The sequence below is a fragment of the Puma concolor genome, chromosome A3 (genome assembly GCF_028749965.1).
Source record: "Puma concolor isolate L17-30 chromosome A3, mPumCon1.1.hap2, whole genome shotgun sequence".
Classification (NCBI taxonomy): Eukaryota; Metazoa; Chordata; class Mammalia; order Carnivora; family Felidae; genus Puma; species Puma concolor.
In genome coordinates, this window is record NC_141669.1 from 83277445 (window position 1) to 83297325 (window position 19881).

Sequence of the window (19881 nt, forward strand, 5' to 3'; positions counted from 1 at the left end):
AAGATGTGAAAACTCACAATTACATATAAGCCAATATAGAATCTAGAGCAGTATTCTAGTAATCTAGAGCAATGCTTTTTTGTTTCTCCTCATTACTGCTCCCCTGTAGAGCCTAAAAAGGCATTCACCCTACCTCCACCCTATCTTCTTCCCTTCATTGTATATCTGTTGATGTACCGTGCACTTTGCAGGGTCACAAACCATTGCAATATCTAAGGATTTTCTTGCCCAAGATCCACTTTTTGCCCTGGTGGCCATAGCCTCTGTTAAGAATTCTTGTTCTAGATGTGTACACTTTAGAGCTCTATAGTTTAGGTGACATTGATCTCCAAATCTAAAAGTAGCTTCATATTCAGAAACATATTTTAATATATCATATGTTATTATATTTTAATGTATCATGTTGGTCTGATGCACCCATCACCCTGTCCTATGATTACCCTGTAGGTCTAATAGGCATTTGATAAGATTCAATACAAATTACCAGTAAAATAACTTAGGAACTAAGGGATACTTCCTTAACTTAATAAATAACATCAGTTCAAACCAGTAGTCACTAACATTCTTCATGGTGAGCCACTGTTGTGTTAGACCTTCTACAGGTATAGACCCCCTCACTGAAGTCAAGAGCAAGACAAAGATGCCCACATAACCAGCATTACTTAACATATTTCAGAAGTGCCCACCGATACAACCATAAGTAAAGGAACCAAGTCATGCTTACTGTAAGGGAGAAAATGACTTTATTATTAAAATTAGAATTAATATATTACTAATTGGCCAGATATAAAATTAATATTCTAGGTATAGCAGAAGTCCCTCCAGCTGTGGTGGTGTGCTGTGGGGAAGAGATAGATTTGTGAATCCCAGAGCGAAGGCCTACTTCTCCAAGGCCACTGCTGTGAGGAGGAGACCCTGGGTGAAGCCATCATCACTATGTCTGACCAGCAGTCAAAGCCTTCAAGTGGGGACTTGCGGGATAAGAAGGAAAGAGCATACATTAAACTCAGAGTCGTTGGCCAGGATCGCAGTGAGATTCACTTTGAAGTGAAGAGGACAGACAACGTGTCTCAAGAAACACCAAGAACCATACTGTCAAAGACTGGGAGTTCCAGTGAATTCACTCAGGCTTCTCTTCAAAGGTCAGAGAATTGCTGATAATCACAGTCGGAAGGAGTTGGGAATGGAGGAAGAAGAAGTGATTGAGGTTTATCAGGATATCAGGAGCAAATAGGGTCCTTCAGCAGTTTAGATATTCTTTTTATCTTTCCTTCTTTCCCGTCAGTCCCTTTTTACTTTTAAAAACAGTTCTTTTGTGGCGTTCAAGATGGAACTGAAGACTGTCACCTCACCTCGTTAAAACCTCTGGTAATTTGAGTTCTGGTGTCCATTAGTCATTATCATTTGTTTTCATGGTGCTGATTTTTAGTAATCGAGCCTCAGTCTCCTTCCTTTGCCCTCTCCTTTTTATAAATTACGTGTGTGCACAGAGGGGCCATCTTTTCCAGGACCATGCTTCTTCAGGCTTGTGGTGAATAAGACCGACGTGAGTGTTCATACTGGCTTTCCAATTGGACCTGAAGTTCCAGCACGTGATTGTTTCCCTCCTGACTTGTGGCTTTCAGTGGGAGATGGAGGTTTCTCAGAGAAATGAGCTGTGGCAAAATGGCCTTTCCTTAATTTAAAGCTGCTTTTAAAATCTGGGGGTCTGACCCCAAAGAAGAGGAATAGCAGGTTGGCGTCGAGGTGGCATAGAGATGGTGAGAATAGTGACTGACTCCAAAGATGGTGTCACTGAAGAGAAAGCATTTTAAGATTAAAGAAAAATCTTGTCAGAAGATCCCCGAAAAGTTCTGCTTTTCATAAGCAGTCAGTAAAGTTATTCATACACAAGTGTATACCACAGAACACTGCACTTTTTAATTTTATTTGTACTTTTTGGCCTGGGGATATGGGTTTTAAATGGACATTGTCGGGGCGCCTGGGTGGCGCAGTCGGTTGGCGTCCGACTTCAGCCAGGTCACGATCTCGCGGTCCGTGAGTTCGAGCCCCGCGTCGGGCTCTGGGCTGATGGCTCGGAGCCTGGAGCCTGTTTCCGATTCTGTGTCTCCCTCTCTCTCTGCCCCTCCCCCGTTCATGCTCTGTCTCTCTCTGTCCCAAAAATAAATAAACGTTGAAAAAAAAAAAAAAAAATTTAAAAAAAAAAAAATAAATAAAATAAATGGACATTGTCTATAACAACTTCATTAAAATACATAAAATGCTTGTAACAAAATCAATATTCTAAAAATGGTGAACTTGTTTGGCAGTAACCAACTAGAAAACATAATGGGGAAAGAGATCCTGTTTGCAACATGTCATAGAGATGTCTATAGTTTCTTGGCAAAATCTTTTAAAAATAAATAGGATTTAGAGGGGAGAAAAAAATTCTGACATATAAATATCAGGAAAATTGAGATTTAAAGCATGCATATTGACAAGGAGTGGGAGCTATGTTGTTTCCAGTGGGGATAAAATTGGTATTTAGAGGAAAAAAATTTCAATCAACAGATATGTCTGTGGTATTAAAAATTCATGGGGAGGTAGTCAATTAGGGTAAAAATGTCTAAAAAGACTCAAAAGGGAGCAATAATGGAAACAGTCTTGAGAAACGCCAATTTAAGGAAAACTTTAATAGAAATGTATGTTTTTCCTGTATGGAAAACTAGAGATTGTAAAGATATCAACTCTTAAAATTGTAGTTTTACTTTTTTTAAATTTTTTAAATGGTTATTTGTTTTTGAGAGAGAGAGGGACACATAGAGTGTGAGCATGGGAGGGGCAGAGAGAGAGGGAGACAGAGAAGGCTCCAGGCTCTGAGCTGTCAGTACAGAGCCCCATGCAGGGCTCGAACCCAGAGCTGTGAGATCATGACCTGAGTTGAAGGTGGATGCTTATCCAACTGGGCCACCCAGGATCCCCTAAAGTTATAGTTTTAATGGAATTCTGACAAAAATATGAATGGGCTCAAAAGTTTGCAAGTGATTCTTAAATTCACCCAGAATATTAAAATGATGAGATTATTAAAATAGTATTGACAAGAAGAGCTCTAAATAATACCAATGTTTACCCTAAAACTATAGTAATTAAGATTGTGGTACCCTTGACATCAGTATACACATTTAGCTCAACCAATAAAGTCCCAAATAATTTATTTTATGACAAAAGTGGCATTACAAATTATTATCCAATAAGGGGTTCTGAAATTATAAATGAGCTATTTGGATAAAAACATGAAGTTAAATCTCTCCCTCACACCATACCCAATTACATTCTAGACAGAGTAAAGAACTAAAACAGTCAGAACAATGAAAACATTATATACCTCAATGAAAATGTACTTGGGTATTTTCCTGATTTGGTGCTAAAGCTTTTAGAAAAAATTGTGAAAACATATAAAACAGAAATTTGACCAAAAAAGGGGAGAGAGGGAGGGAGGGAGAGAGAGAGAGAGAGAGAGAGAGAGAGAGAGAGAGAGAGAGAGAGAGAGAAATATCAAAGAATATCCATAGACAGAAATAAAACAAAAGCAACAAACTCTGAAAGTTATTTGGAATAGTTTTCATGTATGATAAAACGTTAATATCCTCAGTGAATAAAGAGCTCCCATACAGCAGTGGAGTTAATATGAGAAGCAATTAAATAATGGACAGTAAGCATAACAAACAGTTCTTAAAAACAAACCGATACTGAACTTATAAAAGATGTCCATTCACCATGATTTCAAGAAATGCAGAAACGTTTTTGTTTTTTTTTTTTTTGAAGTTTCTTTCTTTATTATTTTGAGAGAGAGAGAGAGAGAGGCAGGGAAGGGCAGAGAGAAAGAATCCCAAGCAGGCTCCACACTGTCTGTGCAGAGCCTGATGTGGGGCTCAACTCACAAAGCATGAGATCATGGCCTGAGCCAACATGAAGAGTCAGACGCTTAACTGTCTGAGCCACCCAGGTATCCCAAGAAATTCACACAAAAATTTAAATGGCATTTTTAATTCTCTCATTGGACAATGACTAAGCAAATATATTTGGGATCTGGGGGCTTGGGGGTGAGATAGCATTCACATACCCTGCTGGACAAAGTGTAGATATGTACAGTCTCATTTGGAAGAGGGAGGATGAGTTTTTAAATATGTTTATCTCTTAATTCTACTTCCAGATATAAAGTAATACTTCAGGATATGTATAATATTGATGCACAAGGGTGTTCATTAGAATATTAATCCTAATAATGAAAAATTAGAAGCAAATTGTGTTTAGCAATAGAAAAGCCATTAGTCATAGTAGATCTGTATTACAGAATAGTAAGCAGCCATGAAATGGCCTCTTTTGGAAGGCTGATCATGTGAGCTGAAGTTCCCAGTATACAATATTTATAAATAGTAGACAATGTTTCATTTTAAAAATTTCACGTATACACAAAGAATGAGATACATGAAGTTACTAATCACGGTTCTCTCCGAGTGGTAGGTTTAAGGACAATTTTTCTTTCTCTTTGTACTTTTCTATAATTTAAAATTTTTAATCAATAGCCATTTACTAATCTAGATAGATCAGATAAAAATCAATAGCTCTGATTAAAAATACATTGCTTTGCAGGATCCAGGCTACAGTTGATCTGCAATGTCAGTGGCCAGTTGAGTGACTTTGTCTACTGGAAGTGGAATGGGTCATTAATTGATGAAGACGACCCAGTGTTGGTGGAGGATTATTTGCCGTAAGTATACTAAAAGCCTATCGTGCAACCGAGAAGTTTTGGTATTACACTTCATATCATGCTTTATACAACCTTGATGGTTTCATTGAATAGCAAGAGTTAGTTGTCAGTTGACTGGCCCTTGACCCTTTGCTGCCCATATTGAGTTTTGCTGAGCTAAACAGGATTTATAAGAACTTACACACTTAAGGTGAAAATACATGTCCTCGTGGTGTAAATTCCGAACACTTGGAAGGCATTCTCTTGACCATAGGTAGATGTGTTACAGAATTCTAATGAAGCAACTTTCCTGAATTACCCTTCATGATATTCCGGGTTTTTAAGAGCAGTTTAGGAAAGACTCATTAGGTGGGCCAAGAGCCTGGCACTCTACCTCTCAAGTCTCTAGTGGCTTTCTGATTCCTCTCTAGGGATCAGCTCCTGACTCCTTAGCATTCTCCTTGGTCATCTGTCCCAATCTCCTGTTTCTTGCGTTCTTCTCAGTGCCCCATGGTGACTAGCATGTGCATCCATTTTTTTCTTCTTGGAAGCTGATAATTTTAACATGATCTCTGCTACTGAATCTTTCACTGACTGTGGTCTTTGGGCTATAAAATCTCAGATCAGTGTTGCCAACAGCCCGATTATTATCCCTGTGCTTAGGGCTGGTGATAACTTCTGCTGTAATTCATGTGGCGAATTAAGAGATAAACCATGTGTATATGTCTCAGTTGTAGTAGTTTTACTCAAACAACTTCATGTATTCTCTTTCTTTTGAACAGAGTGGAAAATCCTTCAACCAAAAGAAAGAACACAATCATCACAGTACTTAATATTTCAGAAGTGGAAAGTAGATTTTATCTATATCCATTTACCTGTGTAGCCAAGAATACAGATGGTATAAATTCAGCATATATCCAATTGATACATCCAGGTAAACAACAAAATATTTGAAATGAAGTTTTGGTTTCCTGTTGCAAGATTCCATGATTTTGAGATTTGCAATGCTATTTCCTCTGCTTAGAAGCTCTTGGATTCCTCTTAACCTGGCAAATTTCTATTCTTTCACTTGTCAGCTGAACTACTTCTAGGAAGCTTTCTGTCTTGCTGTCTGCTCTTAACAAGCTCTCTGCCCAAAGAGACAAGGTTAGTGTCTCTGTTACATACTTCAGAGAACCCCATGTCCCTGTCACAGTATCTGTCATACTTAGTTTTCTTTCCTTGACTTAAATTCTGTGATGGTGCTGACCATTTATCTTACCATTCATTCTATATCCAGAGCTAGTAGTGACTTAAATCTGGCATATCATAGGTATCTGATGAATATTTTTAGGTAAATGGCAGAATAATGGATGAACAGGGGAAGCCTAAATATCCACTTTTCAGAAAGGAAGTCAGAAATCACTAGTTCTCTTCAACTGTGTAATCGAACACAGTATTGAAAATCTTTGTGTAATATTTTGATTGTTTGTAGTTGAATTAAAAATAGGGTATTTATAAATGTGTACATGGAGGAAAATTTAAAAACCTATAGACAAATTATTAGAATTAGTAAATGAATTTAGCAAGATCACTGGTCTTTCCGTCTATATATAAACATATGCATATATGTGCATATATATGGTATTTCTATGTATGTCTATAAATACCAACAACAAACAGAAACTAAATTTAGAAGATTACATTTACAGTAGTATCAACAATTATCAAATACTGAGGAATAAGTCTAGCAAAGTCTGTTCAAAAGTGTGATACAAACTAAAAAAGAAAAAACATTATTGAGATAAATTAGAGAAGACCTAAGGTTATACAATGTTCATAGATTGTAAGACTCAGTATTATAAAGGTATCAGTTCTCCCCAAATGAATCTATGGATTCAAAAAAATTCCAATCCAAATTTCAACAGTATTTGTGCAAGTGTGGGTATGTGTTTGGGTGGGTGTGTTGTTGTGGGCAGGTTTATTCTAAAAGTCACATGGAAATGCAAAAGAACAAGAATAATCAAGGTGGCCTTGAATAAAAACAAGAAATCTGGAAGATTTACACTACAGGTATCATGATCTTGTGTGAAGCTACACTAATTAAGGCTGTAAATGTGAACTGTTCATTGGGCCAACTGGATATTAGTCTGGAAAATGTGCAATCCTGATTTCTGTTTCATACCCGAATCAACTACGGATGGATCAAAGACCCAAACTGGGAAAGTAGAGTGATGCAACTGTTAGATTTCTCTTTTCTGCGTGGCCCTTGTCATTTAGAAGCCACTGTCTTCTTTCTTCTCTACACCACACCCCATTACCCCTCCTTCACCTTACTTCTCTGTCCCTCCTCCGCTGTAATCTTTGGATGAATAATTAGAGTGGAGCTGAGAGAGTGTGGAAGAGTGAAACATACTGTATGGCATCCCTAAGCCCTTTCTTTCCTTACCCCCAAACTTCAGCTTTCCCCAGCTAACTCTTGTACCTCCAGAAACTTTTGTAGGCTTTTGTGTGACTTTGACTTGTTTTACTCTGAAGTGCTCTATCCCATGGTCTTTGGCATTTTTTTCTGTGTTATTGTATACAGTGCACCCTTGAACAACATGGGAATTAGGAGCACCAACACCCCCATTCCCAGTCAAAAATTTGAGTATAAATTTGACTTCCCCAAACTTAACTACTAATAGTCTACTGTTGACCGGAAACGTGATGGATAACATGAACCGTTGATTAACACATACTTTGTATGTTGTATGTATTACATACTGTATTCTTATAATAAAGTAAGCTAGAAAAAAGAAAGTGCTATTAAGAAAATCATAAGGAAAATACATTTACAGTATGGTATTGTAAAAAAAAAAAACCAAAATGCATATAAATGGACTCACACAGTTCAAACCTGTATTGTTAAAGGGTCAACTGTATTATAAGATTTAGGTGGAAATTTAATACAATGCACCTCAGTTTTATACAGTATCAATTCTAGATGGCTTTGTACATTAGTATGCGTTACTAAGTTGTGATAATGAATAGGTTAATATTATCAGGGATTTGGGATTGCAGGCCAATCCCAAAAATGGTTTCTCTGGGATGATGATATTTAATTTGGTATGCTCAAATTTTTAATTCTTTTGATTCTAATATATTTTTTCCCTCTTTTCTGCCATAGTCCCTGATTTCAAGAAGCACACAATTGGTGTGTTTGTCATGTTAACTCTAGTAATTACATGCTCTGTTTTCATCTACAAAATCTTCAAGGTTGACATTGTGCTTTGGTACAGGGATTCTTGCTATGATTTTCTCCCTCCAAAAGGTACAACTTTGTATTCTATGCAATATTTCCTTGTTGGAGATAAGGGGTAGTCAAGCGATGTAGAAGATGGCTGAGAGGGTGTTTACTTAAATTTTAAAATGAAATGTGGCATATGCAAGAATAGTAGCTATTCTTGTACATAATTATAGTTTTGGAACTGAATAGACTAAATAGCATTGTTTTCCAGGTTACTGCTTTAGTGTTCATAATGGTGGGGTAGACAGGCATTGAGAGCATCTGTTTGTAAATCCAATATGCATTGTTGAGGGCCTGCTCCATGCTGGTTAGGACATAGATGACCCCATGATCTGTCTTCAAAAGAAAGAAATAATGATTTTCATGTGTCAGGGAACCTCTCGCTTTCTCTTTTGTTTAAATCTTGCAAAAAAAAAAAAAAAAAACCCAATACTGCAATAATACATAAAAGGAAGAATGATAGAATTCAGGGCCAAGACACTGGGGAAGAAGATAAGACCAGTGAGGTAAGGATAGTTCCCAGACCAAGAGATAGACAATCTCTGCACCTGAGGTGGCCATTCAACAACATAAGAACACCTTCATAGTGTAAAGCACAATAAATAGAAACTTGTAGATGAACACTTTAAAAAGTTGTTGTACTTTGGCATTGCTGCTTCATTCATACCATCCCCCACACAAAATTAATAAGTCATTCCGAAATGCATGTTTGGGGTATTGACTTTACCAAATCTTTTGGTCCAGATAGATTGGATCCAAATACATCTAAATATTTTACTTTCCCCTCTAGCTTCAGATGGAAAGACCTATGATGCATATATACTATATCCAAAGACCCTTGGGGAAGGGTCCACCTCAAACTCAGATATTTTTGTGTTTAAAGTCTTGCCTGAGGTCTTGGAAAAGCAGTGTGGATATAAGCTGTTCATTTATGGAAGGGACGCCTATGTTGGGGAAGGTATGTGTGTCACGGAAAAAAAAAAAAAAACCAGTCTGGTTGTAAAAATAATTGCTAAAGCTAGGTTTCATCTTTCTAGAAGAACTGTGGCATAGGTGTATATATTTGGCAGTGTTAAGAACTCCCCAGTGGTTGGTAGTGATGATTTCCACATCTATTAACTGCAAAAAGTACTTACTTTTCTTGTATTTTGTTGGCACAAGAATTGACGAAGTTTTATTTAGTTTTGGAAAACTTCAGAACTAGTTAGATCCACTGGTTACTTTACAACTGAGACAGTAAAATAAGAGTGGAAGAGATCAAATGGTTTAAGGCTTTAAAGTTTATACCAGGAGTATTCTGAGTTCTAAGTGAAATATTCAGCTTTTGTGGGCCAGGTGTTAAGCTGGTCTATAAAATCAGAAGCTTCTTTAATCTTAATTAGGATGAGAAAAAAACATTGTACGACATAGGGGATGGGGGTCGGGTCTTGGTTTGGGAGAGAATGATTATAAATTGAAATTTTACTTACTCTGCTGGGCTTCCTGTTTTCAGACATTGTTGACGTCACTAATGAAAACATAAAGAAAAGCAGAAGACTGATCATCGTTTTGGTCCCAGAGGCATCAGGATTGGGCTGGCTGGAGAATTCATCTGAAGAGCAGATAGCAATGTACAATGCTTTCATTCAGGATGGGATTAAAGTTGTCCTGCTTGAACTGGAGACGATCCAAGACTATGAGAAAATGCCAGAAACCATTAAATTCATTAAGCGGAAACATGGGGCCATACGCTGGTCAGGGGACTTTAGAGAGGGCGTGCAGTCTGCAAAGACAAGGTTCTGGAAGAATGTCAGGTACCACATGCCCGTCCAGCGGCAGCCACCTTCATCCAAACACCAGTTACTGTCCTTGGCCATGAGACCAGACTCGAAGAAAAAGCTTCAGAGGGAGGTGCATGTGCCTCTCGGGTAGCAGGGGGAAGCTTGGCCAAGAGTTCCTTGGGTGACTCCTGTCTTCTGGCATTGCAGGCCAGGCTGTGCCCTCACTGACTGTACAGTCATAAAATGCACGTGTAGAGTCTCTTATCCTTGAGGTCACCTGGAATCGGATTGCTCAGGGAGCAGGATGTGGTGACAATAGCAGGTCAGGGCAATTCAGAACCGAGAGCTTGGCAGTCCTTTTTAAAAGGCAACAAATGCCCTGTCCAAATGTTTGAACTGCTGAGAACAGGCACCAGGACAGCAAATGAGAGGAAAGAACAATCAGGAAATATTTATCATCTATAAATGTTTTTATGGAGCTGTCCACAGTCCAAGGAGGGTGGATGTGACCCAGCCCCTGGGGATAGCATGGTCACTGGCCCCCCCAGAGGCTTTCCTTGGCAGTGCTGCAGGCAGAGTGAGACTGGTATTTCACAGAGGAGGGAAGAAGTATGCTTGGAGAACTTTCCATTTGCTTCGCATGTTCCCTACCCATCAACAGCCAGCAGTCTGTTTCCAGAGACTGAATTTCATTTCACAGCCCTTTAAAATTCTCATTTCGGTGAAAAAAGGATTGCATGTTTTTGAAATCACCTTAGCTTTCTGCTGGAGAGAGGGCATTTCAAAAGCAGGAGTAGCAGAGAATAGATCCACTCTGGACGCCTTCCCCCCTGGAGTGACCCTTCTGTAGCACCTTCCTCTTGTGCATTCCACTTGACTCATCATGTCTTTGGAAGGACAGCTTCCCAATGCCTTCCTCCTCCCTCTCGGATTAGCCTTCCTTCATAAAATGCTGCTCCAAGCTCCTCCTGTTCCTACTGAAAACACCTCTCCCGGTTTAGGACCTAAAGCCCAATTATGCATTTGCATTTCGCCACTGCTGCCCCCAAACCCCCAGTCTGTCCCCACAGCTGTGCCCCTCACTGTCCTTCTCTGTGAACTCCCAGGTCGGCCTTTGCGCACTTCCACACCTGCCCCTAGTGTTCCTTCATCTCTGCTTCTCCTTCCAGTCTCCTCCGACCAGAACGTCTTCTGGAATTTTCTCCAACCCCCCAGAGTTGTATGAAATTCAAAATTTACCCCAACTCTGTTTCTCTAAGAGATTTCCCCAAGAAACTGCCCTGAGACACCTGCTCTCTGCTCTCAGTCTGATAGCACTTAGTCTGCTGGCCGTCACTTTATGAGAAGGTGGTTCTGTTTCCCAACTAGAGAGACCCTGCTCTCTGCAGGAGGGGCTGTCTCTTGTAGTCTGCGGTGGCTTCACGAGTAATTAGCACATGTGACATAGATTTGTGTGGGCCTTTCTTGTTGAAAACTGTCCACAGATTCTCATATTTAAGTTTTACAATCATCCTAATTTTATAGAGAAAAGAAGTGACCTGTTTTTTGTTTTGTTTTTGTTTGTTTTTTGTTTTTTAAATCACGCTTAGTGCTGTCAGACGTAGGGCTTCTAGCTCCGTCGCTGGCTTCTTAGTGCAGTGTCCTGAACGCTTGACTTCAGGTCATCGAGTGTCCCCTTCGCCCCTACCCTGGCACTTTTGTGAGAAGAAATGACTGTTTTCTGAGATGGTGGCTGAGTCTAGAGATGCTTTCTTTAAGAAACCAAATTCTAAACTTTTGAGTGTTGGAATTTACAAAAATTGTTTCGAGTTTACGGAAAATGTTTCTGCTGTCATATAGTCTTTCCCAAAAGGTAGATATTTCTTAGTGAATTAAAAATGAAAGCAAGTTGCTGTTTTGGTCTAGGACACGGTTTTTTAAAACGTGATGATAGTCCTTAGAGAAACCCTGGAAAAATGCAAAGCCACGTTCATGTGCCATTTGCTGAGGGGCACGGGCACCATTTTTAGAAGTTGTATGAACATGGACAGGCCCTATGTTTTTTTTTTATTTTTTATGCTTAATGCTATGGGTGAACACAGTCTTATATAGCATATTTTTTCCCCCTGAAAGCAGTTAGAGCCAGACAGAAACAGAGTTGAATGCTTTGCCTCCTCTCTTTCTACCTGCTTTTTCTTAAATTCAATCTGACAGCATCACGGAATAGTGCTGTTTTGAGACTGTTGTTGTTGTTGTTGTTGTTGTTTTTAAAAAACTGCCTTATTTTTATTTGCCAGCATATACACGAACTGTAGCCAGAAGTCTGTGGGGCTCGGGCAGGGGGGCTGTTATGCCCCCAAAAGGCCTATCAGATGCTTAAAACGTATTATATTGCTGATCATTTTTAGTCTGTCATCTGTAAAATATACTTGCTGTGTAGTGTCACGAAAGCCAATTCCGAACATTAGACTTAGCAGCAAAGTTGGCCAGAAAGTAAGGAGCGGGGAGAACAACCAAGAATTACCAGCGGCATTTGCACCTGGAATTTCTGGAGGGACAAGAATCAGGGGATGTGCCCTGGGACCAGGAGGAGCCCCAACAGGAAAGTGCATGTCGCCTGTCACTCCCAGTCCTTCCAGGGGGGATTCCGGGGGAAGGCGCTACACTCCTAGTTCCCTGGGAACTTCCTTTGTTTTATTGTTTTCCCTGAAAACCTCTTTTAAGCTCTTCCTTTCAGGCCTTTCCCATTAATTAGATTTTACTGCATTATCTGATGGTAATTTTTTTTGTTTGTGTGAGTGTTTAAAGGAGAGTTTGCCATAAAGCATTTCGCTTCCAGTTGTCAAAAACTGGCTTAGCAGAATTTATATCTTCCTTCTTCCACCTCCCTTTGTTTATTTGCAATAACAGAAAAGGTAGTGAGCCATTTTTCTCAGTGCTATTTTTGATAAATTATATTTTTATTGGTTAATGATGAAGGGTTTTTAAAAACGTGTTTGTACAATTCTAAGCAGATACCAAGTATTTTTATATAGTAAAACACCAGATTCATGTACAGCATGTATCACTGATCGATGGACTGTACTTGTTTTCCAATAAAATTGGCAAAAGCTGGTATTGAGAATCCTCATTAAAATCTGTTTCCATGCCGGCCCTGCCCTGGGCTTGCTGGGTCACACTCCCAGGTCTGATGTAGGGTGAGGACACCTTCTGTCTGGGGAATTCAGGGTCCACGAGCCAGCCAATGAGCTCTGGATCCCATCTCTAGCCTCAACTCTACTCCATTTGTTTGCTTGCTTCTAAAATGGATTAAAATGTGAGTTTTATTACCGTTAACACTTTATGAGTCCAAAAAAGACAAGGGCAACATCTGTATGGACTGTTCCACATTTTGCAAAAGGTTTCGTTGAGTTCCTCCTTTGACCCAGGAGGTGAACACAATTGGCCAACGTGTCCACAATGCAAGCTCACCATGCTCACAAACTCTAAAGATCAGAGAGCCCTCTGCATGGTCGGTGCTGTTCTGTTCTCGCTTCAGAGAGATTCTCAGCAAGCAGGGGGGCTCTGGTGGCACCTGGTGAGCCAGCCTGGGGAGGCAGGTCAGCCTGGGGTCTGAGGACCCATCTTAGATCCTGCCTCGGACTCGCTGTGCAAATTTGGACAAACTATTTGAGCCCCAGTTTCCTCACCTATAAAATGGGTATAATATCTAATTCACTGAGTTGTGTAAGGGTTAGAAAGATGAAGTACATTCTGACAGGCAAAGTGCCTAGCGTGTAGCGGGCCCTCAGCAAATGGGAGTTTGCTTAGTAGTCATTCTGTGAATACGCCTGGTTACCTCACATCATATGGGAATCTGCAAATAGAGTGGAGAGAGAAGAGTAATAAACCAGAAGTGGCAACTGACACCAAGGAGGAAGTAAAGCAATCAGAAAAATAAAGTACAAGTGGCCAGATAGAGCTGCGTGACACCGAGGCCAGGAGCCCTGCTCCCCTCAGCCATGGCATCTCTGTATCACCAAGGGGTGGGGACTGGTGTTCGTCCAAGCTGACCCTCTGCTGACAGTGGGCTTTAATGGGTGTCTAATGTCTAAAGAAAGGGAGTCAGGGGCGCCGGGGTGGCTCGGCCGGTTGAGCGTCTGACTCTTAATTTTGGCTCCGGTCGTGATCTCACAGTTCTTGAGTTCAAGCCCCGTGTTGGGCTCTGTGCTGACAGCATGGAAGCTTCTTGGGATTCTCTCTCTCTCTCTCTCTCTCTCTCCCTCCCTCCCTCCTCCTCTGGCCCTGTGCCCCATGCTCTCTCTCAAATAAAAAACATTATTTTTAATTAAAATTTTTTTAAAAAGTAAAGGGGTTTAACACATTCCTGAAGGATTTTTCAATAAAAATGAAAAAAAAATGCAAGAACTTCAGAAAATTTCAGAATCAGCTATCCAGAAAACTTGCTTATACAGAATTTCTCACTGGAAAAATTCAGAGGCTTTTTAGCATATTTTGGTTATTTTACCAGTTAATGTATTTTTTAGCAAACAACACAAAGTCAAGGCTAACAACCATTCAAAAAAATCATTTAGAAGTGTTTTGTTTTTGTTTTTGTTTTTTTGGTCATGAGGATTTTTATTCTCTTTACTAAATAACTTCCTTAGAATAGGGTTTTTTGTTTTTCTGTTTTCTGGGTGTTTTTGTTTGGTTGGGTTTGTTTTTGTTTTTGTTTTTGTTTTTTTTTGTTTGTTTTATTTTGTTTTGTTTTTGTCTCTAGAAATGTTTCTCAGTAAGGGTGCCATCTGGTGGAAAAAACATGAATATAAATTCCTGCACTGTCGCAGTTTTGAAACTAGAGCAAAGCACTTCGTTGTTTTGTGCCTCCTGTTTGCTCATTTGTGAAATAGGACAACCTAGGAAACCTGTGTTTCAAGGTTTTTATATGTGGAAAGACCCTGTCTGGTGTCTGAGAAAGAATCCCAAGATACATTTTTTAAAAATTTTGCCTTTTGTTCAATACATATAAAACAAATTTAGTTTTAATTTTTTGGATTTTTTATTTCAGAGAGTGGGAGGGAGAGAGCACATGGGGGGAGAGAAAGAATCTCAAGCAGGCTCTACACTCAGCATGGAACGCAAGCTAGGGCTTGATCCACAACACTGGGATCATGACCTGAGCTGAAATCAAGAGACAGGGACTGAGCCACCGAGGCGCCTCCCAATTCATTTAGCCACAACATAGCTTTTTCAGATCATGAAGTTTTGGGTATGGAGGGAGAGGAGGGCATATTATCTTGGTGTTAACTTCTAAAAATGATGATAACTTTTACTTAATCCAGTTTTAGCAAGTCAGGATCTTTCTAGTTATTTTTAATGTACACTTGACCCCGGGACAACACAGGTTTGAACTGCTCATGGTTCCAGGGTCACCTGTAGTAGGTTTTCCAAATATTAATTGGGGGACTTATAAGTATCATATGGTTATAAAATCAGATCTCCTCAAGCTAGTTTGTCAGAAGAAAATCTTTTCACCTTTGAGATGAGAATCTGTTTGTGTGGTAAGTTGGGCTTGATGTGAAAGTCACAGAGGGGGTAGCAGGTGGGAAGAGAATGTTCTGGAGTTGGAATGGGGAAAGTTGTTCCTTTTTTACTTTTTTAGATGCACAAATGGATCAGGACAGTAGTCAAAATTCATAAAATATGAAAAATAGATTACACATAAAAATGTACATGGGGAGACAGGTGGGAGGGACCTCTTTTTGCTATGCCAACATTTATTTTACAACCAAAATATGACTTTGTGTGTGTGTGTGTATGCAAATATTAGTTTTACGCAAATATTAGTTTTAGGGAGGAGAATTACAGGAAATAGAAGACACTATTTAAAGTGACTATTAGCCTTTCAAAACAAAAACATGCTCATCTAAACACATGTTGGTCAGGTTTTGGCTGATTAAAGTACATAAACCCTGTGTGTTCACCTTAAATCTGCAGCCCAAATATTAACACTGTAGTCAGGAACATGTGTAGTTGTTAGACCAGTTGAGCCTGTCCCACTTGAATCTAGCCCCACAGAATACTGTTGAGACTCCTCCAGGCTTGTGCTGGGAGTTGGGAGATTAATTTGCTCAGAGTGAAAGTCAGCGAAACTTGTTTTTCTCAGAACATTTGACCTGGAAGTGATCCCAAGTGTAGCTTAGTTCATACTTCTGGGTCTGAGATGAGCTGCAGGAATACCATTTCTCAAGGTTCCCTGGTTTTCCTTTCACTAAATATATCCTGAGAGAGAGAGACTCCTGGGACTTCTTTAGTGAGAGGGGATTGCATGTTTAACATCTTCCATGGGAACCCCCTTCTGCTTCGCCCAAGTGGTTAATCCTGCCTGGCTGCCACTCCTGTTTCTCTCCTCTGCCATCTTATGTCACTCATCCTGCTTAGCCTGAGACACACTCAGCTGCTCGGTCGCCTTCACAGCTGTGCACAGTGGCCATCCGTTTGAACACTACTGTTAAGAGGAAATGTACAATTCTGCCTTCTTCTGAGTTCTTATTTCTAAAACCTGGACCCCACGTCCTCCCTTAGATTCTCAAACATAGGGGAGATATTTTTGCTCTCAAGTTTACTTTTGGATTATTTTAAAGTGTTAATGATGTGCCTCATGTTATGCCAGACACTGGGAAAATTCTAAAGTCAGAAAACACTTAAACCTTGTCACAGAGAATAGTGTGAAAGGAGAAAGCACTTCGGGAAATGAATGCGTATGGTAGAGGGTCTTAAATCCCTGACTAAAAGGGATATGTCTGCCTTTTTTGATTTGGAGTTGGTATAAGGGAGCTATTGGAGATTTTGGATGGGAGAACATAAGGCATAAATAAAGTTGGCCGGGGGTGGGCATAATGATGCAGGGGAATTAGGGAGTAAAAGTTTAGGGAGGCTGTTGGCAAGTGGGGACAGTAATGCCTCTATGAGTTGATTGTATGAGAACCATTTTTCTTAAATGAGTTTAAAAAAAAAAACCAACCTTTTTGTATTATGGAAACAGTACTGGTTTGAGAGAATGCAGAAATTTCTAAACAATACAAGTAAGAAAAATTCACCCATTATCTTACAAACTTAAAAATTATTACTAACATTTTATTGTCTTTCTATTGATAAAGCTGGGATCATATAATATGAGCAGTTTAATACCCTTACTTAGTAAAAACATTTGCCTATATTACTATTATTGGAAATGTGATTTCTGAGTGATGATTAAGCCTATCAGGTGAATGGTCCGTAATTTAGCTTTTCTGCTTTGATTGGATATTCCTTGATCTACTCCAGTAGCCTCCTACCTGGGGCCACGTTTCTCCACTTGCTACCTGATTCCTCATAACCAATTTTTCACGCCGTATCGAGAGTAAATTGCCTTTGATTTTATCTATTTATTTATTTATAATTTTTTTTTACATTTATTTATTTTTGAGAGACAGAGAGAGACAGAGCGTGAGCAGGGGAGGGGCAGAGAGAGAGGGAGACACAGAATCTGAAGTAGACCCCAGCCTCCAAGCTGTCAGCGCAGAGCCTGATGCAGGGCTCGAACCCACGAACTGTGAGATCATGACCTGAGCCGAAGTCAGATGCTCAACCGACTGAACCACCCAGGCACCCCTGATTTTTTTTTTTTTAACTGAAGTATAACCTACATCTGGAAAGGAACACATACAGAAACAGGTCCATGAAGTTTCACAGACACGTTTTGTCCATACTGCCAGCATCCAAATCAAGAAAGGAAGGTGATCAGCATGGGAGCATCCCTGTTATGTGTCCCCCAAGATACTGACAGCCCCTGGCCCAAGGGAAACGGCCATTCTGACTTTTGACAGCAGAGATTAATTTTTCCTGTTTTTGAAATTGAGGAGGGCACCTTTTGGGATGAGCACTGGGTGTTGTATGGAAACCAATTTGACAATAAATTTCATATATTAAAAAAAAAGAAATTTATGTAAATGGAATCAAGTAGTATGATGTCTGTTTTAAAATCCATTTTCTTTTGCTTGATGTTATATGGATGTGAGACTCATCTGTGAGATCTGTCCATATTGTTGCCTACACTTGGGCGTGGTTTTTATTCATGGCTCTATGGGATCCCATCGCATGAAATCAACCATACCTGTTTTATCTGTGTGATTGTTGATGGGCATTTGGGTAATCTCTAGTTGTTTACAGTTATAAACACTACTGCTGTGAATATTCTAGCAAATGTCTCTTTTGTGAACATATGCATACATTTCTACTTGGTGTATCCCTCAGAGTGGATTTGCTGAGTTAGCTTCTGAAGATACTACCAAATAGTTTTCCCACGTAGTCGTGCCAATTTGTGTTCCCACTAACAGTATATGATAGCTCCATTTGTCCCGCATCCTTCTCAACACTTAGTATTAACAGTTTTTATAATTTTAGCCATTTTTATGAGTTTTTAATGCTCAGTGTGACATTTGAAAATGCAAATAAGGTTATATTTCTTTTCTGCTTTAAATCTTCGAATAGCTTTTCATTTTACCTAGAATCAAATCCATCCTTCTTTTTATTGCCTACGGGCCCCTTGGGTGGTCTAGCTCCAGCCTACTCTGTGACTTCTTTTATCCAGCATTTCTGCTTATTCACTCTGTTCAATTCACACTGGCCTGGCTTCCTTTATGCTATTTTGAAACATGCAAACTCTCTCCTCCTTCAGAAATTTTGTACTGGCTGTTCCTTCTAGAAGGAGAACTCTTTCCCCAGATATCTATGAATGCTCAGTGAATGAGTGAATGAAGGGATCACCGAGCCTGGGGGAGGGGCAGGCCTAGGACCTCAGGAAACCCAAGCTACTGCTTCTTCCCTCTCTGGAAGCTCATTTCATTCCAGCAACAAAAGCCTGGCACAGAATTGCTGCTGTACGTTTCAAGTCTCCCAGAGACTACAAATGTGAGAACTGAAGAACCTGAAAGGCATGAAGATCTCGGTAGAACTTCCACCCCCGCCCTCCCAACCCCAGCCTAATCCTGCATTTCAGAGCATTTGACCATTACATGTGAACATATCTCTGCTTCATCCTCACTGGGGAACATGACACGCGGGTTGGGTTCAGTGGGAAATCATCGGATATTTAGCTAGAACAAATAAAAGCCACTGTGTATTGTATAAAACACACATTCGTGTATATGAATACACATCACAACCTCGTCTAAGGAGCAAATAGACTGAAGGTAAAAGTCAACCCAGCTGAATTCAGTGATGCCTCCATTACAAAGATTGCTGTTTTACACCTGCTCTCAGAATGATGTAAAGGATCTGTGGAGAAATGGTTTCACTTCATAAAAATAAATTAATGAATAAATAAACCATTGGAAAGAGGCCATTAACCATGGCTTGTGCCCAATGACCTTAACTTCTAAGAATGTTGCCATTGCAAAAATATCTGCAATTAGGGAAGACTGACAAGGAGGAGTCAGTGGGAGAGTGAGAATAAACTCCAGGCTCATCAAGTATCTCTTGCTGTCAGGCACCCTGCAAGGAGCGTTTCACAAATGCCACCTCTGAAAAGTGGGTGTAATCATCCCTCTGTCATACATAAGGGCTGTTGCTGGGGTTTGAACTCCCTGGCAGGGAGAGGACAGTGAGGTACCTCTACGCCTCCCTTTGAAAGCAGCTACATGAGACATCAGAGGCAGAATTTAATGAGTTCTCTGTAGATCAATAAAACGAAGGCAAATAACCAGGTGGGTAAAAGGGCAAAGCACGTGAGAAAACATTTCCTAGGGGACATATAAATGGCCAATGCACATAGGCAAAGATGTCCCATCTTACTAGGAATTCGAGAAATATAAAATAAAATCACAAGATAGCTTTTACATCACTAGACTTGCGATACTGGCAAAATATAAAAGTCTGACATTATCAAATATTGCCAAGAACATGAAGCAATGCAAACCTTATGCTCTAAAGGGTGCCTAATGTGGAGAAAATGAGGGATTTTCTAATACAGTCACAGATGCATCTACCCAGTGATGCCTCAATTTCACTCACTAGACAACCTCTCAAAAAAAGCCACACAAGAGAACATTACAGAAATCTTCACCATAGCACTATTTTTAAGAGCAAATATAAATTGGAAACAACCTGTATGTCTAAAGGAGAGG

General features: G+C 39.8%; 1 protein-coding gene and 1 pseudogene across 10 annotated transcripts in view; both read left to right on the forward strand.

Annotated features, from left to right (window-relative positions):
* IL1R1 (interleukin 1 receptor type 1) overlaps positions 1 to 12851 on the forward strand; it is a 78072-nt gene extending 65221 nt beyond the window's left edge. For all 10 annotated transcript variants that reach the window (XM_086701421.1, XM_086701422.1, XM_086701417.1 and 7 more), the window contains 5 exons: positions 4633 to 4750; positions 5512 to 5663; positions 7878 to 8021; positions 8788 to 8955; positions 9490 to 12851. In XM_086701421.1, coding sequence (XP_086557547.1) covers positions 4633 to 4750; positions 5512 to 5663; positions 7878 to 8021; positions 8788 to 8955; positions 9490 to 9908 — 1001 coding nt within the window. In that variant the 3' untranslated portion in view covers positions 9909 to 12851. The remainder of the gene's footprint in view (positions 1 to 4632; positions 4751 to 5511; positions 5664 to 7877; positions 8022 to 8787; positions 8956 to 9489) is intronic.
* Positions 163 to 1502, forward strand: LOC147582568 (small ubiquitin-related modifier 1 pseudogene; annotated as a pseudogene).
* Positions 12852 to 19881: the final 7030 nt, after the last annotated feature.